At 42.6% G+C, this 21,681-nt stretch overlaps 1 protein-coding gene across 1 annotated transcript in view; it reads left to right on the top strand.

The window, feature by feature from the left end:
- Positions 1-21,681, top strand: part of fasn (fatty acid synthase) — a 34,664-nt gene that overhangs the window by 11,521 nt on the left and 1,462 nt on the right. Inside the window, exons 12-41 of the mRNA XM_044102670.1 lie at positions 887-981; positions 1,594-1,728; positions 3,663-3,866; positions 5,138-5,253; positions 5,393-5,568; positions 5,673-5,864; positions 6,881-6,961; positions 7,060-7,242; positions 8,055-8,234; positions 8,993-9,196; positions 9,705-10,021; positions 10,108-10,509; positions 10,617-10,781; positions 11,086-11,201; positions 11,296-11,450; positions 11,660-11,863; positions 12,391-12,541; positions 13,490-13,668; positions 13,816-13,935; positions 15,323-15,445; positions 15,623-15,846; positions 15,965-16,166; positions 16,382-16,533; positions 16,989-17,080; positions 17,209-17,603; positions 17,752-17,943; positions 19,202-19,429; positions 19,700-19,911; positions 20,542-20,640; positions 21,357-21,608. Coding sequence (XP_043958605.1) covers positions 887-981; positions 1,594-1,728; positions 3,663-3,866; positions 5,138-5,253; positions 5,393-5,568; positions 5,673-5,864; positions 6,881-6,961; positions 7,060-7,242; positions 8,055-8,234; positions 8,993-9,196; positions 9,705-10,021; positions 10,108-10,509; positions 10,617-10,781; positions 11,086-11,201; positions 11,296-11,450; positions 11,660-11,863; positions 12,391-12,541; positions 13,490-13,668; positions 13,816-13,935; positions 15,323-15,445; positions 15,623-15,846; positions 15,965-16,166; positions 16,382-16,533; positions 16,989-17,080; positions 17,209-17,603; positions 17,752-17,943; positions 19,202-19,429; positions 19,700-19,911; positions 20,542-20,640; positions 21,357-21,608 — 5,546 coding nt within the window. The remainder of the gene's footprint in view (positions 1-886; positions 982-1,593; positions 1,729-3,662; positions 3,867-5,137; positions 5,254-5,392; positions 5,569-5,672; positions 5,865-6,880; positions 6,962-7,059; positions 7,243-8,054; positions 8,235-8,992; positions 9,197-9,704; positions 10,022-10,107; positions 10,510-10,616; positions 10,782-11,085; positions 11,202-11,295; positions 11,451-11,659; positions 11,864-12,390; positions 12,542-13,489; positions 13,669-13,815; positions 13,936-15,322; positions 15,446-15,622; positions 15,847-15,964; positions 16,167-16,381; positions 16,534-16,988; positions 17,081-17,208; positions 17,604-17,751; positions 17,944-19,201; positions 19,430-19,699; positions 19,912-20,541; positions 20,641-21,356; positions 21,609-21,681) is intronic.

The following is a 21,681-nucleotide window of genomic DNA, read 5'->3' as shown; positions in this document are numbered from 1 at the left end:
ATCAGAACGGGCTTTATTTGCCAAGTTTGTGAATACAAACAAGGAACTGAACTCTGATTTCACTTTGCTTTTAATGTACACACATTTAACAGAGAAGCTATGTTGTGATGACTTCCCGTAGGAATTGTTTCAGAAAGAGCAGGAGCTTTTAAAGAGACAGTGGCTCCACCACTCAACCCCAGATAAGTGGAAGACAGTAAATGGATGGATGGGATTTATGTCTATAAGGACGAGTGTTGACGAATCCCACACACTTGGATGTTAATATTCTGTTTTAATTTTCAATCTTTGACCTCCGCTGGGCTTCTGGTTCCATGAAACAAATATGATTATTGGTATAAAATTAAAATGTTAAACTAAAGAAAAAACATTACACTCATCAAAACCCATCAGAACAATAAGGACTTCCAGGACCACCGGGAACATCAGATAGTTGGGTCCTTCTTAATAAACCGGTCAGCTTCAAGCTCAGCTGCAGCCAGTCAGAGTTCAGTTTTAGTTCTGCAGGAGGCGGTTTCACACGACGGAGAGCTGTTTGTCCCAGAGACGATTTACATAACAGGACCTTTCCTAACTCCCTCTGGATGCTACCCAGTTCCTGAACCCCTTTGGAAACATTAAACATATCTAATGTTTGATTATATTTCAGAACATGGCAGTGAGGTGACCTAATTTGTCCAAGATCTTAATTTTTGGGTTGGATCTCTTTGATGTTTCAGAATGATGGATTCTGTTTGAAGTTTAAAAAAAGACTGTAAATAACATTATTTCAGTCGGCACTATTAAATATAGATTTTGCTCTCCGTACGGCAGTAAAACAAGATCTCTGTATATGTTGTCATGCTGGTCAGATTTACCAGTTGGGTAAAGCTCCCGTTCTTTCCAGGGCTGACCTGGGAGGAGTGCATCGCTCAGTGTCCCCAGGGAGTCGTTCCTGCCTGCCACAACGCTGAGGATTCTGTTACCATCTCAGGTCCTGAGGTTAGACTTTCTTTTTTTTTTTTTTTCCCCACACGGTTCTAATGCTGATTTTCTAATGAACCGGTGGCGGACTGGTTCATTTCCACTAGCCTTCAGAGCAGACAGACCCTCGCTCAAACCTATGAGAGGTTCCTGCCCTCAGACTGTCTGAAGGTCTGACCTCCGCCTGCAACTGCAGCTCCAGGACCATTTTGCAAGCGCTGATGGGAGAAAGTTCAGACAGGCTGAAACCAGCGTTGTGCAAGTTTACAAAAACTGGTTCTTGGCTCACAGATTAAAACTGAGTCATGTATCAGTCAAACTTTATTTATAAAGAGTGTAACAGCATTGTATGGAGAAGGAAAGGCATGAAACTACCGGAGAAGCACCTTGTTCACATCCTGTTAATTTTCATTAATATTTTTATTCAGGAATTTAGCATAATAAAAAGGGCAATGACAACAATTTCAGTTCAGAATCATAAACCAACCCTGTGCCACATGCTGCTTCCTGCTGTTTGATCACTGAGTTTCTTCCACATCAATATGTATAATAGCTACATAAAGAAGATGCTAATCCAGCAGCCTGTGGATGTTTTTCTTAACTAATGGTGTGTGTGTGTTTTTTCTGCAGGAAGCAGTCCGTGAGTTTGTGTCCCAACTAAAAGAGAAAGGAGTGTTTGCAAAGGAGGTTCGCAGTGCCGGCGTGGCTTTCCACTCCCACTACATGGCCTCCATCGCTCCTAACCTGCTGGCTGCTCTGAAGAAGGTACGCAGCCTTGCTGGAAGTCAGCCGAATCCAACATACAAGTTGACTTAGAACAACTCCAAAACACATTTCCTGTTATTTTAAGGCACCTGTGAGATGAGATTTCCTAGCCATCTTTGGATCCAGGGTTCTCTCTGCAGTAGAAAAATCTTTTTTTTTTCTTCTACTGACTTGACTGTAGTACGAGTAGCTTATGTGTTTTACAACACCATTGAGGATCTACCATTCTAACCAATAAGAAAATTCAACTGCGGTACCCACCGTTCGACCCATGGTTGGCAGCACTGTGATAATTTTAAGCAAAATGTTGCAGAACTAAACAAATTTACATGAAAATGTCACCATTTGGGCGTGCTGTGGTGGCGTAGGGGATAGCGTGACCTACATTTGGAGGCCCTCAGTCCTCGATGCGGAGGTCGCGGGTTCGATTCCCGGACCCGGCCGACATTTGCCGCATGTCTTCACCCCTCTCCTTCCCCCTTTCCTGTCAGCCTACTTTCCAATAAGGGACACTAGGGCCCACAAAAGACGCCCTGGTGGGAAAAGAAAGAAAATGTCACCATTAGCACAACAACAAAGGGAGTAATTTAGACAGTTTGCTTGCAAAGCAAGTAGATTTTCGGTTAGTTGTCCTTTAAGGTACAGATTGTTGCTTTGCTCCTTTGGACAGAGGTAGGCAGTTGAATCAGAATGACCAATTGAAGCACTAAGTACAGTTTTAACTGATGATGCATCCTTCAATGATGTGAATCTGAATTGAATCATTTTAAACCTTAAATCAGATTATAATCACAGTGCTAATTTTCATCTTTGAATGCATGTTTGAGGCGTTATTGTCTTGAGAGATGAAAGATTTGGGAGAATGTTTTCCTGGTCCGGTGTGAAAATCAGGTCTCCTTATTGATAAAGTTATCTGAGCGTTACTTCACACACATCTTGTCTGATTCCATCTGCTGACTGCTCTGGTGTCCCTAATGTGAAATGGACTGCCAGGGTAGTTTGGACCGGTCCTGGCTGCTTATTATTTCTGCCAATAAGCAGCCAGAGACGTCTTCCGTCCTTGTAGACATTCTCCTTTTCTGACTGATTTCTGCAGCAGAACCCAGTGGTTCTAGAACGGTCCAATGGTGTGTGGCGTCGTCCCCAAGGCCGACTCAAAGGACCTGAGCCAATATTCCTCCATCTCAAAAGACAAAGGTGGGGTGTTGGGCTCTGGCCAACCGGTGACCTAGATCAGAGGACAATCGGACCTGTGTTGTTGGCCACAGTGAGACTGAATGTGTCCAGTGAGATGTAACTGGACCCAGTTTTCTTTCTGAACTCTGATCTTCTCTGTTTCGGAGTGAGAACTGGAAACTAGAGAAGGAATAGGACTCCTTTTCACACAAAGTCTTTGGAAACTTTGAAAACCCTCTAAGAGCTCCTGGGGTTTAATCAGTTGAATTGAGTTGAATTGCTGAATATTTGTCTATTATTGTGTCCAAATCCCAAGTGATATTTGTCAATAGACGTAGTTTTAGCTTTTATTTTATACCTCTCTGTGTCTGTTAGTTGTTACTTAAGTTTACATTCAGTAAATGTGTGGAAATATCTTTATTTCATAAATAAAATGTTTCCTTTTTAATTCCAGTTTCTGATGATTACTTCCTAATCTTTACCTGACTTTTACATCATTTCTTAATCAATAAGAAATTTTTGAATGCGAAATAAATCTAGTTCTGCTGGTTTACATTGGTAGACGTATGAGAATGTAATTTTTACAGTAGGATAAGTTAAAATGGCACTAATATGCTATATGTTATATATATTTTCTGATTATATCCCCATAAGATGCTGTACCTTAAACGACTCTCGCATATGTCAGGTTTGTTCTTTAACTGGTTTTCAGTCTGTGTGTTACACATCACTATCTGCTGCTGTTTGTGATGTTACAGGTGATCAAGGAGCCACGGCAACGCTCCCCTCGGTGGATCAGCACCAGCATTCCTCAGTCTGAGTGGGAGTCTCCTCTGGCTACGCTCAGCTCAGCTGAGTACCACGTCAACAACCTGCTGAGCCCCGTGCTGTTTCAGGAGGCCCTCAGTCTGGTGCCTGACAACGCTGTGGTGGTGGAGATCGCACCTCATGCTCTGCTGCAGGTACTTCCATCTAATGTAAAATACTGTATTCAACTCTTATAGCTTCGTGCTGTTTGTCTATATTAGATTGTCGTTCAAAAGGAGATTAGACTGCTGATGCTTTTTACTCGATGGGGTCATGAATATGTTTGTGGCCTGCTAATGGTTCCTAACCAATGGTAGATAAAGTGTAAAATAATAAATAATACAATGTCTTTTTAAAAGAGGTCACTGCTTCCTGCAGAACTTTGCTATAAAAAGTGTTGCTATGGCATCCTTACATCTTACATACGTTTTAATCAAATCCAGATGTGTTGTGAGACCTTTTAAAAGAAGAGTAGTTATTAGGTGTTGAATACAGAAATCTTAAAGGGGCGGTACTATGTAGAATTGGCTTTTTTGAGCTTTAAATGTGTTATAATGTTCCCTCATTAAAAACATACATCTTCCAGTCCACTAAGGTATTTCATACAATCAATAATATGACATCCTTTGTTTGTGTCCCAAATAGATAATCTATTACTCATACTTCATAATCATATAAGATTATTCAGACAACCATCTGAACAGTAAACACCAAGAAAACCATACTGTATGTGTGCATGCCTGTGTGTCGGCGTGGCAACAGATAAACTGACCACAGCCCCTTATCTGTCCTGTCAGCTCTTACCCAGCTGGCTGAATTTATCTAAAACACTGCATCACACCTGATTTTCACATGTTTCTGTCCCCTTAAACTTGATATATTTAAGAAATAAATATATCCTTCGCACCGATATCCAGACCGTGCTTCTCCTGAAAGACAAATTTTCTTCCTCAACAATGGTCAAATTAATGCCTGCAAACACTGTTATCAAAGACATCAGATTTTGTTTCAGAGGCAAAGAAAATAGGAAAATAACACACCTTCCCACACTTTTAGCACTGGAGCACACACTAATTGATCTCTTCAAAAACCAGCAGCTGTGGAGTGGCACAAAAGATAAAAACTGGGAGTAGTCATAGAGCATTAAGTTCAGTATATTTATATTTCTATTTAGAAAAAAAATACAAACTGTAAGAGACAAAGATATAATGTAGCAGAACACCAAGATTTCCACATAACTGAACCCACAATACAAAACAGGAAAAACACTTCAATACCTCAAAAAATCTTTAGTTTCTCTCATTTTGATCCACATAATGAGCACCTTTCAAAACACCAGCATACATGGAATCCATTATTTTCTAAATTGATTGATCTTGGATTAGTACAAGTATAAATAATAACTAAACCAATGTTTTCCTCTTAGGCCATCCTTAAGCGCAGCCTGAAGCAAACTTGTTCCATTCTTCCTTTAATGAAGAGAGGCCATGCTAACAACCTGGAGTTCTTCCTCTCAAACATTGGCAAAATCTACATGAATGGGTGAGTGAGCACCTCACACATGTTGTGTTTTTTTACTCTTAGTATGACTTCTGGATTTGAGCTTTTTTTCTGCCTCCTAATTTTTGCTCTCACACCGTGGATTGCTTTGGTCTGAACTGTTTAAATTACATTTGTGTAGGATCAACTTGGATGCTAACAGCCTGTACCCAGTGGTGAGCTGTCCTGTCCCAGTTGGCACTCCAATGATCTCCCCCTTAGTGCAGTGGGACCATTCCCAGGTTTGGGATATCCCCAAAGTAGAACATTTTTCCCACAGCTCAGGAGGATCTAAATCCGCTGCCGTCTATAATATCGGTAAAATTGCAGTTTTCTACTTTGTTGCTTGTGTGCTCATTCCGATTTCTCATGACTCTTTTTTTTTTTTTTTTTTTTCACCATTGTCTCTCTTATTGAAACAGAGATCAACTCTGAGTCATCAGACAACTATCTCATTGAACATTGCATCGATGGACGCTTTCTCTACCCAGCAACGGGTTACCTTGTGCTGGCCTGGCGCACTTTGGTCAGGAGTCGTGGGATCGTAATGGAATCCACTCCTATCAGCTTTGAGGATGTGAAGATCCACAGGGCTACCATCCTGCCAAAGACTGGTGAGAGACCAGCAGGGCTCATCATGGACTCCAGTCATGGATTAATGACCCACTTATCCATGTTAAACTGTTTCACTGTGTCTCAGGGTGGTGACAGTACTACAAGTTCCAATTCAATCCCATTTCCTCTTTTCAATTCTGCATCCTTTTCAGTAGTGGGGAACTATATAACAAGTACATAAACATTAGGACACATAAGACCAATAAGTAGTAGATAACACAGTATTACTATTAAGTAAACATATCTTACTTAATAATAATAATATATTTAGCTTTAAAGGTAAGTAAACATAACTTCAAAGTGTCCCCTTCCTGTATAGACAAAACAGCACTGCAACTGTTAATCCTTGATGGAAGTATGTAATTTAGTTGAACATGTTGAACAACAGGTGTTTTAGTGGAAACAAGGATCCAGTTCATTCCAGTGTATCCAGCAACAGCCACATTTCCCTTCTGTGTGTTCTGATGATTCAGGATCCTGCTTTCTCTGGTGACGACTTGCAGTCAACAGGATAGGTAGAATACAGAGTCCAGACTATTTTCACTTTTGCCAACTCCACTAAAAATAGACTTCAAGCACAAATCTCTTAAGTTTAAGTAGTTTAACAAGCTGACCTTGCATCAATTCATTCCCACATTGATGCTGCTCAGTACATAGCATTAGCTTCAAGTGTTTCACTGTTGCAGAATGCAGCTTTTTCTTACCTTTTGGGTTGCCTCAAAAAATGTGTGATCTTTAAGAAGCTTCACCAATTTTGGAAACCATGCTTTTAATTTTATGTTTTCAAACGATGTGATCACAAACTTACCAGGAGTTTTCAAACTTCTCGGTGCAGGTGCTGTAAAACGAGAGGGCCTAAGTGTTTGTGGACCAAATTCAGAAAATGACTCCGTTTATATTTTGATTCAAATTGATACTTAAAGAAATATATATATACATATTTTTTTGTATCAGTTGTTTCAAAATGTCGGCTATATTGACAAGCCTGTCATCTTCAAACTTCTGTTCATTGCAGGCTCTGTTCAGCTGGAGGTTCACCTCATGCCAGCCACAAACAAGTTTGAGGTTTCAGAGAACGGAAACCTGGTTGTCAGTGGTTAGAGCTCTTTTCTTCTTTTTTACGTTTCATATTTTCAGCAAATACACGCAATCGAGATCTTTTACTTCTGCGGTTTACATGTCATTTCATTTCAGGTAAAGTAAACATCCTTGAGGATGCAGACCTTCAATCGTTCCAGACTCAAATAAATCAGAAAACTGACAAAAGGAATGATTCCAACATGAAACTTAAGTCAAATGACGTCTATAAAGAACTGCGACTGCGTGGCTACGACTATGGAAAGGCTTTCCAAGGCATCTTGGAGTCCAGCAGTGAAGGTAAAAAAGTATGCCTGCATTCTATAGCATTTAAAAATTATTGTTTTGTGACACACTGACTGATACTTTAAGAATAAAACTGTAGTGCTGGAAATAAATTTAAATTTGCCTTTAAGAAATTTGAATTTAAAATAGACTTCAAGCACAAAACTCTTAAGTTAAAGTAGTTTATACTTAAGAGTTTAAACTCTTCTCCAAGAGCGTGTCTTTAACTGGTTCTTCCCCAGTTTTTGGAGTCGCCTCACGGATGGTACAATCAAGCCAAAGCCAGATAGTGCACACAAGTGATTTGATTGGCAGCAAACTGCATTTGTTGATTGGTTCATGGATTCCTCCTCTTATAAAGACATATGAACCAATCCATGACCACAGTCGCAGGTGAGATGGCGTGGTAGATCCATCCATACAATAAACCTGCACTGGTACCAAATTATATCCAGTTTGGACTGTTCAGTCTTTGTGCCCAACTTTCTTGTCTTTTATCAGTGCTTCCCAACCCTTTGGTACACCTTATTTAAATAAGTTGGTCATGAGCAGATTTCTGCAGAACCCTACTGGGATTCATGAGGAGATAATGGACTCATTTGAATCAGGATTGCTGGAACAAGCTCACGTACAAGATGATCTGGACATTGGATGCCGGGCACGAGGGTTTGGCTCCACAATTTTTTTACCCATGGACAGAAGATTAGAGAAACACTTGTGACTCCCTTAGACAAGTTCATTCTGCAAATGCTAATAAGCTCTACGGTAGAAAATAACATTTTCCACTGCGTACCTCACCATATAGTATTTGATCTGTTTGTTTCCAGGAGACAGTGGAAAGCTGCAGTGGACAGGAAACTGGGTGACATTTTTGGACACCATGCTGCAGATGATGGTGGTCGGGCTACCAGGTCGCAGTTTGCGCCTGCCGACCAGAATCCGCTCTGTACGCATCGATCCTGCTGTCCACCTGGACAAAGTGTGCGAGTATGCTGATGAACTTCAAGGTGAGTTTAACTGCTATGTTCAAACTTGACACTTTTAGGTCTTAACTACGGGTGGTGATATGGACTTAACATTGTATCACAATATGCTGTGGTACTATTCGGAAGAACATTTCTTTCTTGTTTTTTAGGTCATTTGTTGTACATGTCTTTAGGCTGTGACTGCACGGCACAGAAATCCCATTTGTAGTCTGGACACCTGACACACAAAAAACTGTGATTTGTATCACTAAACTGCACAGTAACTGGAATCGGTCATCTTTTCAAATTGATATTATCATTGAACACACAATGGAAAATTTAGTAGCAATAACAGTCCTGATAAGATGAATAGTTTTGGGAAGTATTAAACATAATTAATTGGAATTTATTCAGACAACAGTAAATCAAAATTCTTATCATAAAAAAATAAATACTTAACCCTGGCCTTCATATTAGAGGTGAACCAATAAATCACCTGTAATCGAGGTGAATTATTGGTTTACTGCCAATACTTATATGTGACACACATCAGGTTCTACAATTATTCCCCATCTGCCTCTCTTGTTGATGGATGTGTTCATTTAAACCAGTGACACACTCTTAATGATGAGAATGTATCATTACATTTATCTTTTTCTAAGTCCTCAACTCCTCTAGAAAGTTGATAAATCTGACCAGTCAGTCGATCAGCCGTTTTTCTGGTTCTCTCCAGACAGAAGTTCAGCTGTGCGTTTGTGTCTTGAAACCTGAGCTACTCATTGACCGTTTCATTGCTGTAGCTGTTGACGTCCACGTGAGCCGCTGCCTGGACAGTATTGCTGCCGGCGGAGTCCAGATCTCCGGTCTGCACGCCACTGTGGCCCCCCGGAGACAGCAGCAGCAGAGCCCCCCCACCCTGGAGGAGTTTGTGTTTGTCCCGCATGTGATGACAGAATGCCTGGCAACCAATCACAGCCTGACGGAGCAGCTCAACCTCTGCAAAGGTAGAGATTGTATAATATTTGTCTGTTTGTGTGATGGTGTAGCTGATGGCTTTGTCAGAATATGATCAATGAAAAGCTTGAGTCTCTATGGAAACATTAAAGGGGCAGTATTATGTAAGATCAACGTTTTTGAGCTTTACATCATGTTATAATGTTATTTCCTCATCAAAATACTGTATATGGAATGTTGTTTTGATTTTTTTTTTCATGAATGTTTGAGAAATCCTTTAGTCCCCATGGCAACAATTCAGCTGATGGACATACTGCTTCCTCGAAGCTGCAGTTTTTAAAGCAACAGAGGCCCAATTTCAAGGTGTTAAATCTTATATCTAATTTTATATACATCATATTTGACATATACAGCATTTTCATAACAACAGAAGGTAACATAGTTATTTGATTGTGTTATAAAATGGCGCTGTGTGTCTGGAAACCACATAATACTGCCTCTTTAAAGACTGGAACTGGAGCATTGGTGGTGTGATTTAATTCTACATCTTCTCTGCAGGTTTGATTCACACACTACAGCTGAAGTTGGCTCCTCATGGTGTGAAGCTGGCCATTCCTGGGTTACCTGGCGACCTGGTGGGTTCTCCACCTGGCCAGGAGGCGTCGGCGCCCTGCCTGCTGCGCCTGCTGAGCCTGCTGTGTGGCCTGGAGCTGAACGGAAACCTCCAGTCGGAGCTGGAGCAGGTCCTCGTCCAGGAGAAGGCCTGCCTGCTGCAGGACAGCCTGCTGCATGGCCTGCTGGGGGATCCTGTCCTCCGCCACTGCCTGGACATCAGCATGGAGAACTGTACGCCTGGGAGGATCAGAGTCCTGGAGGTAATTTCTGTGATTTTTCTGGATATGAGCGGATTTCATCATGATCCAGTCATCCCATAACTTATTCCTCTCTCTTATCCCACCAGGCTTTTGCAAATGATGGCCAGCTTTTCTCCCGTGTGATTCCCCTCCTCAACATTCAGCCGATGCTACATGTGGACTACACTGCCACAGCAACACGCCTGGATCTGCTGTCCGCCCATGAAGCCGCGCTGGAGGAGCTGGCCGTGGCTTCAGCGCAGTGGAACCCCCTGAGCGAGCCGGCTCCAGGGAGGATGGCAGCCGGGGCGGACCTGGTGGTGTGTAACCACGCATGGGGTCCCTTGAGGACAGACCCTGGACAGCTGGTGGCTAACCTGGCCTCTGGGGCCAGAGAGCAGGGCTTTGTTCTGATCCACACCCTGTTGAAAGACCAGACTCTGGGAGAGACGGTGGCTTTCCTCACCAGCATCACCCAGGGCAACGAGCAATGTGGCCTTCTCTCACAGGTTCATGGTTCAATAATAATGATTTATAAAAACTCTATTTGCAATCTAATAGAGCTTCTTCTCTCTGATGATGACTTGTTGTGTTTTCTTTGTGTTTCTCCATCCAGGCTGAGTGGGAAAGCTTGTTCTCTGAGGCCAACCTGGCCCTGGTAGCTGTCAGGAAGTCTTTCTACGGCTCCGTCATTTTCCTTTGCCGCCGCAAGTCTCCCAGCAAGCAAGCCATCTACCTGCCTGTGGACAGCACCGACTTTCTGTGGGTGGAAAAACTCAAGGTGGGTTTCCAGTCAGTTTTATTCACTCAGGTCACTGATGTGCTCTCAGATCTGCAGATGTTTTCATTTGTTAGCTCTCTTGCTATGTTACAGGATTTCACTTCACTTTTATGATGTAAAAGAACGTTTTCTGGATCTTGTTAAAAACAAAAAACCAAGTCTATTGGTTTTTTGTAGTAGAATTACAGCCAAAGTATTACTGACTAAAGATACAGTGAAATGCAACCTCAGAAATCTGAGGTCAGATTTCTGATGCGGTTTTAATCCGGTTCTGATCTCCTTCTGATGTGGTTCTGTGTACCAGGAGATCCTGGCGGATTCCTCGGACCACACTGTGTGGCTGACTGCTTCTCAGGCTCACAGTGGGATTGTTGGGATGGTAAACTGTCTGCGGCAGGAGCCTGGGGGAGAGCGGATACGGTGAGGCAGATAGTACCTAAGCTTGGGGTTTTTTTTTTTATTTTTTTTATCTGTCTGGTGCTAAATGTGTTTGTTTCTCCTTCTTTGTGCCCAGCTGCATGTTTGTGTCCAACCTGAACGGCTCCTCTGTGCCACCAAGCCTTCAGCCGGGCCAGAAGTCCCTGGACTCTGCGCTGGAGGCAGACCTGGTCATGAATGTGTTCAGAGATGGACAGTGGGGCACTTTCAGACACCAGCTCATCTCCCAAGGTATCAGATTTTTAAAACTTTCTTCATATAAATAACAGCATTGGTTTCTCCCACTGTTTCTCCTTGTATCCACAATACTAGGTTTACAGTAGTAATAGACATTCCTAACATGTAACAATAGCTTGGAAAATATGACCTTTTTCACAATACACCAAATTTAAAGAAACCGTTTATTTTGTCCCTTCAGCTATTGTTTGTCTGTTTTCCAGACCTGAAGGAGGAGCTGACAGAGTCTGCGTTCATCAACGTGTTAACTCGAGGTGACCTGTCCTCCCTGCGCTGGATCGCCTCCCCCCCCCACCGCTCTGACCCCAGCAGCCCCTCCCTGCAGGCGTGTCACGTCTACTACAGCTCGCTTAATTTCCGAGACATCATGCTGGCTACCGGCAAACTGCCACCAGACGCTATCCCAGGTAGCTGTCAACATCCAGGTCAAAATCACTGCCCTTCAATAGTTCATAGTTATGGAGGATGAGGCTGACATAAGATTATTATTATGGAGGTTAAGCATCTTGATAATGTTGAAATTCTGTAGCATGAGCTCATCTGGAAAATATTTTCAAATTAAGATGTGTGAAAGTTCCAAACCCAAAAGAACATAAGGACCCATCTTACATTTACCGAAGAAAAGAACAGTTGAGATGTTGTGACGTGACTTTAACTAGGCCATTGATTCAGGAAGATCCTGTGACTGAATGTCAACAATTCTCCAAAGAAGAATAAGTCAAGATTTCTCCACAGAGATGTAAAAAGACCAGTTATGGTTTTCCTGCATGATGTAAGGACCAGTTATTAGTTTTTAGAACTTCATCACATTGGTGCAGATCCTCTATAGTTCCTGCTAAACATGTTCAGAAAGTATTACTATAACCCACTCCATCCTGTCTGTGTGCTTTTCCTCCAGAGAAGTCATTTTTCCTCCTTCTTGTTGTCTGTTTAGGGGACATGGCTCTGCAGCAGTGCCTGTTGGGGATGGAGTTTTCTGGTCGTGATCCCAGCGGTCAGCGCGTCATGGGGCTGCTGCCCGCTAAAGGCTTGGCAACGGCTGTGGAGGCTGATAAACGATTCCTGTGGGAAGTTCCCCTCAGCTGGTTAGTGTCCCTCCTGCTGCTAAATGGTAAACTGCCAAGGTTTCCGGTGGCTCTGTTTGACCTCCACAATGTTCTCTAAAGACCTGACTGAGGGGCTTATTTACATCTGTTCATATAAAGTCTTATTATGTAGAATCAACGTTTTTAAGTCTTGCATCATGTTATAATGTTATTCCCTCCTTAAAAACATATCCAGACTCGCACTCGGTGTGTACCTAGAGTGGGTACTCAAAAAGATATTCTTTCATGCATGTTTGAGGAATCGATAAACCTCCCATGGCAACCAGTCAGGGATATATTAAAGCTCCTCCTCCTATGAGCTTCTGCCTCACAGGGCACCTCTTATTGCACCTTCCCCTCTCTGCTCCTTCAAACTAGCTGTAGCAGCAATTACCAAACACCCGGTGAAGTTGCGTGCCACAGGCCATTGACTGCATTTCCTCCTCTTCTCTCTCTGCCCTTCTTCTGTCTAGCTGTTAATGAATAAAGGTGGCTAGTGCCACAAAAACCTTTAAAAGAAACTGGACTGTTCGGCCATATTGACCGTCGTTATATGTGGAGGAGAAAGGAGGAAGTTTGCCATCCTGGACGAAGTGCAGCACAGGGCCAGGTGCTTTACTGCAGGAGGACTGGTGCACTTCATAGAGTAATGATGACACATGGAAAGAACATCATGTAGAAATACTGATGCAGCGTCTCAGTATATCAGCCTGGAAGTGAAGTTGAGGCTTGGTGACATTCAGGTCTTTAAAAGAGACGATGTCCCTCAGTACACCAGCAGATTAGTCACGACGGGGCTAAGAATTGTTTTTGGATATCCTAGCTGACCTAAAACAGGAACAGTTTACTCTGATCTAATATCATAGTTCAGGGAAAAGGTTAGTTTATTTTTTACAGGACATGTCATTTTTCTCATACCTGTGTGTTTTTGTGTGTGTGTCTGAGCAGGACAATGGAGCAAGCGGCCTCGGTGCCAGTGGTGTATGCCACAGCGTATTACTCTCTGGTGGTGCGGGGCAGGCTCCGCCCCGGTGAAACCGTCCTGATCCACTCGGGTTCTGGAGGCGTCGGCCAGGCTGCCATCGCCATAGCACTCAGCAAGAACTGCAGAGTTTTTACCACCGTCGGTTAGTACACCATCCTCTGTCAAGTTTTCTGTTTGCATTTCTTTCTCTTTAAATATTTGTTTGTTTTTTTTATTAAAAAGTATTATCTATGTTACTATAGTAACCTCACAAGGCTCTGATGAATATCTTACTGTTTGGATTGAGCAGGCTCAGCAGAGAAGAGGGCTTACCTGCAGGAACGCTTCCCTCAGCTGTCAGCAGAATCATTCGCTAACTCCAGGGATCTGTCTTTTGAGCAGCATGTTCTGCTGCACACAAAGGGCAAAGGTCAGCACCTTCCTCATGTTATCAAATCTTGTATAGCACACCTATCTCAACATTGTTTGTTATGCTGCATGTGGAATTTGGAAAATTGCTCATCTCCTAACATACATTGGAGAAAATTGTCATCATGAAACGGGTGTGACAAAATGCACTGTAAAAATTTTTTAAAATTTAGATCTATTAGCTCTGAGTTCACAGAAAGGGCAAGAGTGTTGAAAAGACCTGCTTCATCACATTACATGAAGCTGAAATAATATTTTATTCCTCACATTGAGTCAGAGACCTAAAGATTGTTTATGACCTTAAAATGGAATCTGGTCCCTGTTAACTCTGAATCAGGATGGAATGTGGGACTCGGCTGGTCTCAGACTTCTGCTGTCAGTCAGTGATATTTAAAGTAATCCATCTGGTTAACTTTTTATTTCCCTCACTTTCCAATCGCTGACGTTGCTGCGAGTTTCGTTTTCTTTTGCCTTCACTCACCTGCAGCAGAAATCATCAGCAGTTTGGTTCCAAAGTTTGAGAGAGGAACCCAGTGAGGCATTATGCAGAGGTGAGAGCCAGAGGTTGGCCTGAGGGTGAACCTCACAGCCAAACCACAGCTGCCTGTTGACACATTCTTTCTTGGCAGCATCAGAGATAGGAGAGTGAGAACAGCACGTCCTGAGGTCCACATGCCTCTCATGTATTGTGGTGGTTTCCTGGTTACCAGAGGTGATTGATTGAAGGTGGATGACTGGGATTTTCTTCCTCCTTCTATCCAGGCATTGCTTAGAGTTGGAGTAACAATCTTTTAGGATTTCAGACAATGGGCCCTGGATTTCCCCTTTAATAGAAGAGAAACGCACTATCTGTGTGTGTAGCAAAAGTGTCCTCCTGTTTAGATGCACAATAAGGATACAACAACCATATGGAATGTGGTGATATTGAGAAAATTTTGACACATATTTAATTATTTGTAATTTTCGAAAGCACACTGGAGTCTAACAGGACCAGAACAGACACAGGTCCATTATCTGAGGCCAGGAGAATATTCCTTTCAACAGAGCTGTTTCATTACTGTTTAGATGCTCACACACCTGATTAGCTACTAGTTATAAAGAGTTTTTGGTAAGAAAGGAAGATTAGATTGGATTAGATTGTTGCAGTTTCCTCATTCACCCTCCTAAGGCTGGCATAGTAAATACAGTAGACAATCAAATTCAGCACATTGAATTAGGATGAAAGTCCAATCTCTGTTATCTCTTCAGTGTAATTAGGATATTATATCCAGTATCAACTGTTTGTGAAGGGGGGGTGGGGGGGGAATTACAAAAATATGTCTTTCTTGTGTTTTTCTGTATGAGCCAGTAAGAAATCCCCACTCAGTCATGTTTTCTGCGTGTTTCAGGCGTGGATGTGGTTTTAAACTCTCTGGCTGAGGAGAAGCTCCAGGCTAGCATCCGCTGTGTCGCCCGACACGGACGATTCCTGGAGATCGGAAAATACGACCTCTCCAACAACAATCCACTGGGTCAGTACGGAAAGTTCTGACACTCCACGTACTATAAAGAATACAGTCAACTTATTGTTACTGAATACAAATGAGACGTATGGGTCTGCCTGTGAAGGGAAGGTCACTGGTGTTTGGCTAATTGTCAGGACTCTGAGCCGGTTGAGTGTCAGCCGTCTTGTTTTGGGCCGTCCCCAGGTATGGCTTTGTTCCTGAAGAATGTGGCCTTTCATGGCATCCTGCTGGACGCTCTGTTCGAAGAAGGCAACAGGGAGTGGGAGGAAGTGTCCCAGCTGTTGAAGGAAGGCATTGTGGAAGGTGTAGTTCAGCCTTTAAGGACTACAGTTTTTCAGAGGGACGACGTTGAGCAAGCATTCAGATACATGGCCCAGGGAAAACACATCGGCAAAGTCGTCCTGCAGGTTGGTGGGCTTTGACTTTCAGAGATATCAGAGTGGAGGGTTTTGGGAGAACTGTAGTTCATTTACTAATACTTTTGTCTGATTGTGTGTCATCTGGACGTCTCTTGTCTTTACACAGATCCGTTCTGAGGAAAAGGGCAGAGCCGTTCAGCCTGCATCCCCGCTGCTCCTTCCTGCTATCTGTCGGACTTCCTGCCTTCCGTCCCACTCCTACATCATCACTGGAGGGCTGGGAGGCTTTGGCCTGGAGCTTGCTCAGTGGCTGATTGAGAGAGGAGCCTGCAAACTGGTGCTGACATCTAGATCGGGCATCAGGAATGGTGAGGCACAATAGAGGAAGCTAATATCCTTGGAAAAAAAGGAGATAGAAACAGAGTTCTCTGTTTGTGAAGATCAGAGGTCACAGGACTCTGTCCTCATCCTGAAATGTGCATCACAACGAAACCCACTTACCTGATCTTCCAATCAGAGTAGAACAACGAGGAGTGAAGATGCACATGTCATTAGTTTGTTGTTCTGCCTGGTCTTGTGTCAGGTTACCAGGCAAAGCGGGTCAGCGAGTGGCAGAAGCAGGGGGTGACCGTTCTGGTATCCACGAGCGACATCAGCACACTGAAGGGGACGGAGAAACTGATTGCTGAGGCGTGTGCACTGGGCCCAGTGGGCGGAGTCTTCCACCTCGCCATGGTAACACCCGCACACCTATTTCTTCATGTTGGAGTCCTGATATTTAGCTGTGCATGTTAAGTTTGTGTCTTTATGGTTGTAAAAACACTAACATTACCTTGTTACTGAAGTTGTGGATCATAATAACTGTTTAATAGTAAAACAGTAAGAGGAAAAATCATTTCAGCTGCACAGCATCCAAAACCAGAGGGAATATTTGTCCAAATATGTTTGAAACATATGAACTAAAGTTTACAAAATAAACAAATCAGATCTACTCTAACATGCTGCCACCATAAGCATTGTGGAATGTTATTGTGGAATCTAGTGTTGATAGGAGAGGGAAAATGTTTCCAGGTTGATTATTTTTGAGGGGATGGTTTGATCTATTTGTGTGGTTCTTTAAAATGATATTTTTTTTAGTTCTCCCTTAGTGTTTCTGCTTTTCAGTGGAACTCTTGCTTTGTGATCCTCAGGTATTGAAAGACGGCATGCTGGAGAATCTGACGCCTGAACTCTTCCTTGATGTCAGCAAACCAAAATGCGACGGCACCATGAATCTGGACAAGTAAGATGTTCAGTCGTGCTTCACTGCATCGCTATGTATTTTAAAGAAGGCCGTTTTTTTGTTTTTTGTCTTCTCTGGTCCTCTTTGCTGCTGTAGTAATGTCTGATTTATTTTCAATGTTTCCCTAGAGTGACAAGAGAGTTGTGTCCAGACCTCAGCTACTTCGTGGCTTTCTCCTCTGTCAGCTGTGGGCGTGGAAACGCCGGCCAAAGTAACTACGGTTACGCCAACTCGGTGATGGAACGTGTGTGTGAAAAGCGGCGCTTTGACGGATTGGCTGGATTAGCAGTTCAGTGGGGCGCCATTGGAGATGTGGGCGTGGTGCTGGAGACGATGGGTGGAAACGATGTAGTGATCGGGGGAACCCTGCCCCAACGCATCACTTCCTGTCTGGAGGTGCTGGACTTCTTCCTGCACCAACAGCAGCCGGTCATGTCTAGCTTTGTGTTGGCGGAGAGAATAACAGTGAAGAGTGAGGCAGGGGGTCAGAAAGACCTGGTGGATGCTGTCGCTCACATTCTTGGTAAGAATCAAAAGAATATTTGGTGAATAATTCTTTTTGATTCTCACAATTTGTTTAACAAAACAAAACAAAAAAAGTCTCATTTTGTTTTAGTTGTCCTGAAGTGACGAGGTATAAAGCCCGCTGTGTTTTTGTGGCTTTCGTACAGGCGTACAGGATGTGAACTGTCTGAACGCCGACACCTCGTTAGCTGACCTGGGCCTGGACTCCTTGATGGGTGTTGAGGTTCGCCAGACCCTGGAGCGAGACTATGACATCGTGATGGCCATGAGGGAGATCCGTCAACTCACCATTAACAAGCTGCGGGAGCTGGGCAAGAGCAAGGCAGAAGGGACAAACGGTATGAAGCGGAAGGAAAAACAAGTTTTATTGTTTAGCACCATCCAACAAGCTATACAAGAAATTAAAAATCCTTAAATAAAAATAAATAAAATCATAAGTGGGCTTCATTTAAGCTAATACTTTAAATGAAACAATTTTTAGGTGAAAATTTTATCTTTAATTTGGCAGAAAAATGCAGAATGCAAGTAATCTAACTGTCATCGTCAGTATTTAAACTACGCAGCAGTTAAATCCTCTCTGATCTTTACATTGTTTCATCCTGATGCTAATGAACACATCACAGTTCAGTCACACACCAAGTGACTAAAGAGCAAAGGACTGAGCACACAGCCATGAGGAGTTCCTGTGCTCAGTTTGATGTGAGGCATTCGGAAAGTCAGTTAGACTTTCATTCAAAACAGACTTTACACACTCACCTATGTACACAGATGACTGTGGAAATAGTTGAAGAAACCCGAATCTCATGTGTAAGATGATCCTACAGTGATCATAGTTTCTTTTTTTAAATAATTGGAGCGTTCGCAAAATATTATAAAAAAAAGTGTGTCCAAAGCAGTGCCTTGTAAAAGTTTAATAACTAGGGATGCACTGATTGCAGTTGTCTGGCCATTCACCAGTCTTTTAACAGCCTGACCTGCTGATTCAGTTTTTTTTTTGTCTAAAACTTGCTAAACATAGTGGCAAAGTCTCTAAGTAGTGGGGGATTATTGTTGGCCATGCAGAACCAGGTGTGATCTGGTGGATTGGTCAGTCAGTCACTGCAGTGGCTGATTTTCAGAGCTTCACTGAAGCAGATAAAGTCAGTGAATAAGATGTTAAGTAAGTATTGACCGATTGCTGATTTCCCAAAATTAAGGAAACTGGAGCCGATTTATCAACCCGACGATTAATTGGTGAACCTCAATTTATAGCTCTTTAAATTTTTTCCTATTTTGTGAAGGTACAGTCACAGACTTCAGTGTGTTGAGGGGGAACCCAACAGGAGCAATCAACACAAAACAAACACATGTAACACTTCCCTTCCACTTCACAATCCTGTGCTACTTTGTGTAGATCCATCATGTAATATCCCAATAAAACATCATTAAGTTTGTGATTGTAATAAAAAAAAGTTCATAATATTTGAGAACTTTTGCAAGGCACTACATACAGACTGAGACCAGACAGCAGAGCAACTACAACTCAGTTGATACTGACTTTCTGAACTTCAGGCTCATCTGTCATTCCTTTTCTCTCCCTCCTAATAATATGTGTAGAATGCAACCAGACCAAAGCCACGAAGGATCCGGCTCGCTCCGTTTTGGGGTCTGATGTGACCCAGGTGCTGGTGGACCCCAGCGGCCCCACTGTGATCCCACTCAACAAGGCTCAGAGCCAGGAGAGGCCCCTGTTCCTGGTCCATCCCATCGAAGGCTCCATCTCTGCGTTCAGGACGCTGGCCTCCAAGCTCAGCATGCCCTGCTTCGGCTTACAGTGCACCAAAGGTACAACAACATCCCTGAATATGGAACTGCGCCTGAACTGATTGGCTGTAAAGTGGGAATAATATGAAAACATAATCCTCTCACATTGTGAGCTCTCTCTCTGTACTATTCTGGGAGTTTATTTATTAATACACAGAGCCATGTTAAGGAGCTGCTGGATGATTTTAATTAAGTTAAGGGTGCAAATTCTTCTGCAACATTTTTCCTTATTATTTTGTCTGTGTTTCGACTAAACCCACTGATCCCAGTCTGTTCCTGTTCTCCTCCCAGCTGCTCCTCTGGACAGCATCCAGGCTCTGGCAGCGTACTATGTGAACTGCATCAGGCAGCTGCAGCCAGACGGGCCGTACCGGATCGGGGGATACTCCTTTGGTGCCTGTGTGGCCTTTGAAATGTGCTCCCAGCTTCAGACCCTCAACCACAGTGTGGAGCATCTGTTCCTGTTCGACGGCTCACACTCCTATGTGGCAGCTTACACACAGGTCAGAGGAAAGAACCAGCACACACACACACACACACACACACACACACACACACACTGGTCCCAGTATGCACATGGATTTCAACTACAGAAGAGAAATTTACAAAATACTTGACAGAGAATAAGATGAAGATTATTTTACTATAAGTTTCCCCCTTAACATAATTATTTCTATTTGTTAAAAATCAAAATAATGGCAGAACTTTTTAAAGCATTTAAGCTGTTTGTTAAAGCCCAGAGGATGATGTCATCACTTTGTAAGTGTTAAATCCCCGCTTTCATTATTCATTAACAGATATAATGTTAGTAGTAAATGTCTTTGGTCAGAGGCTTTTTCAAATGCGCTGTGACACAGACTGCTACAGGAGATCTTTCCTGCCCACAACGATCTCCATCCACATGAACTCTTTAAAGAGTTTTGAATTTATATGAGCTACAGCAACATTTAATATTCCTTTGGGCTCAATAAAGTATTTTTGAATTTGAATTGAATTAACTCTACCTGAGCTGAAAAACGAAATGTTTAGTCGAACATAATGCCAGGCTGTGATCAGTGGAAGGCTCAGCGGCTGTGATCAGTGCTTTTAATCTGGGTTTCTCAGTGAATGACGTCATGATGTGTTTGTTGCAGAGCTACAGAGCCAAGCTGACTCCAGGCAAAGAGAGCGAGGCTGAAACCGAGGCCATGTGCGCCTTCATCCAGCAGTTCACAGGCATAGAGTACAGCAAGGTACTGGAGACAGACGCTCACTAACACTATTGATTCATCGCCTATTAATCATTTTTCTCATTATTTGTGAGAACAGTGAAATTAAGAAAAAAGGCAACAATCGGAGGAAATCTGAGGTGCATGTAAACTCTAACATCTTCTCAGCAGTGTCTGTAGAGAATAACCAGAATTTAAATTGTTACTTAAGTGTGGCTTTGCAAAGAGATTGTTTGAGGAGTTGCTCAGAAAACACACACAGCATAATTTAAAATGCACATCTGAGGGAGCAACAATCAGACTGCATTTCAACTTCAGCAGATAAAAATCAAAGTCACAAAAAAATCCAAACATGATTATAAAGACACACAAAAAGACAAATTCATGGTAATTTCTAGAAACTAATAGAATTTAGGACTAATTCTAACTGTCAAAAAATTGTCAAGCATAGTTTTGGTGCCTGGATAACGTAGCCTAAAAAATACAGAGAGAGAGAGAAAATTTATTGATATTGAAATATTCTGATACTACAGTGGCACTACGCTCGGTCGTATAAAACTTCTTATGTCTCAATTTTCAACATACTCCTTTTTTTTTTTTTTTGGATTAGTGTAAAATTGATATGTATTTTTGCTTGCATAATGCATGAAAGTAACAAAATGTTTCTATAACATTTAGGGACAGTTCAGACCCAACGAATCAGTCCAAATCGTTTTGTCCTCTGCTCTCTGGTTCCACAGCTGCTGGAGCGCCTGCTCCCGCTGTCGGACCTGCCGGCTCGCGTCAGGGTGGCGGTGGACCTGATCACCTCCAGCAACAAGAACCTCAGCCGTGACCTACTTGATTTTGCGGCTTCCACCTTTTACCACAAGCTAAAAGCCGCTGACGGATACATACCTGCGACGAAATACCATGGCAACGTTGCGTTGCTGCGCGCCAAAACCAGCAGTGAATATGAACAAAATCTGGGAGAGGACTATAAGCTAAATGAGGTAACTGATACACTCATGGTCATTATTATTACTGTGAAATATTCACATATTGATGTCTAATCTTATTTTTTGT

This window comes from Gambusia affinis, linkage group LG20 (assembly GCF_019740435.1).
Source record: "Gambusia affinis linkage group LG20, SWU_Gaff_1.0, whole genome shotgun sequence".
In the NCBI taxonomy this organism is placed as follows: Eukaryota; Metazoa; Chordata; class Actinopteri; order Cyprinodontiformes; family Poeciliidae; genus Gambusia; species Gambusia affinis.
This window is presented reverse-complemented; position numbering and strand designations above follow the sequence as displayed.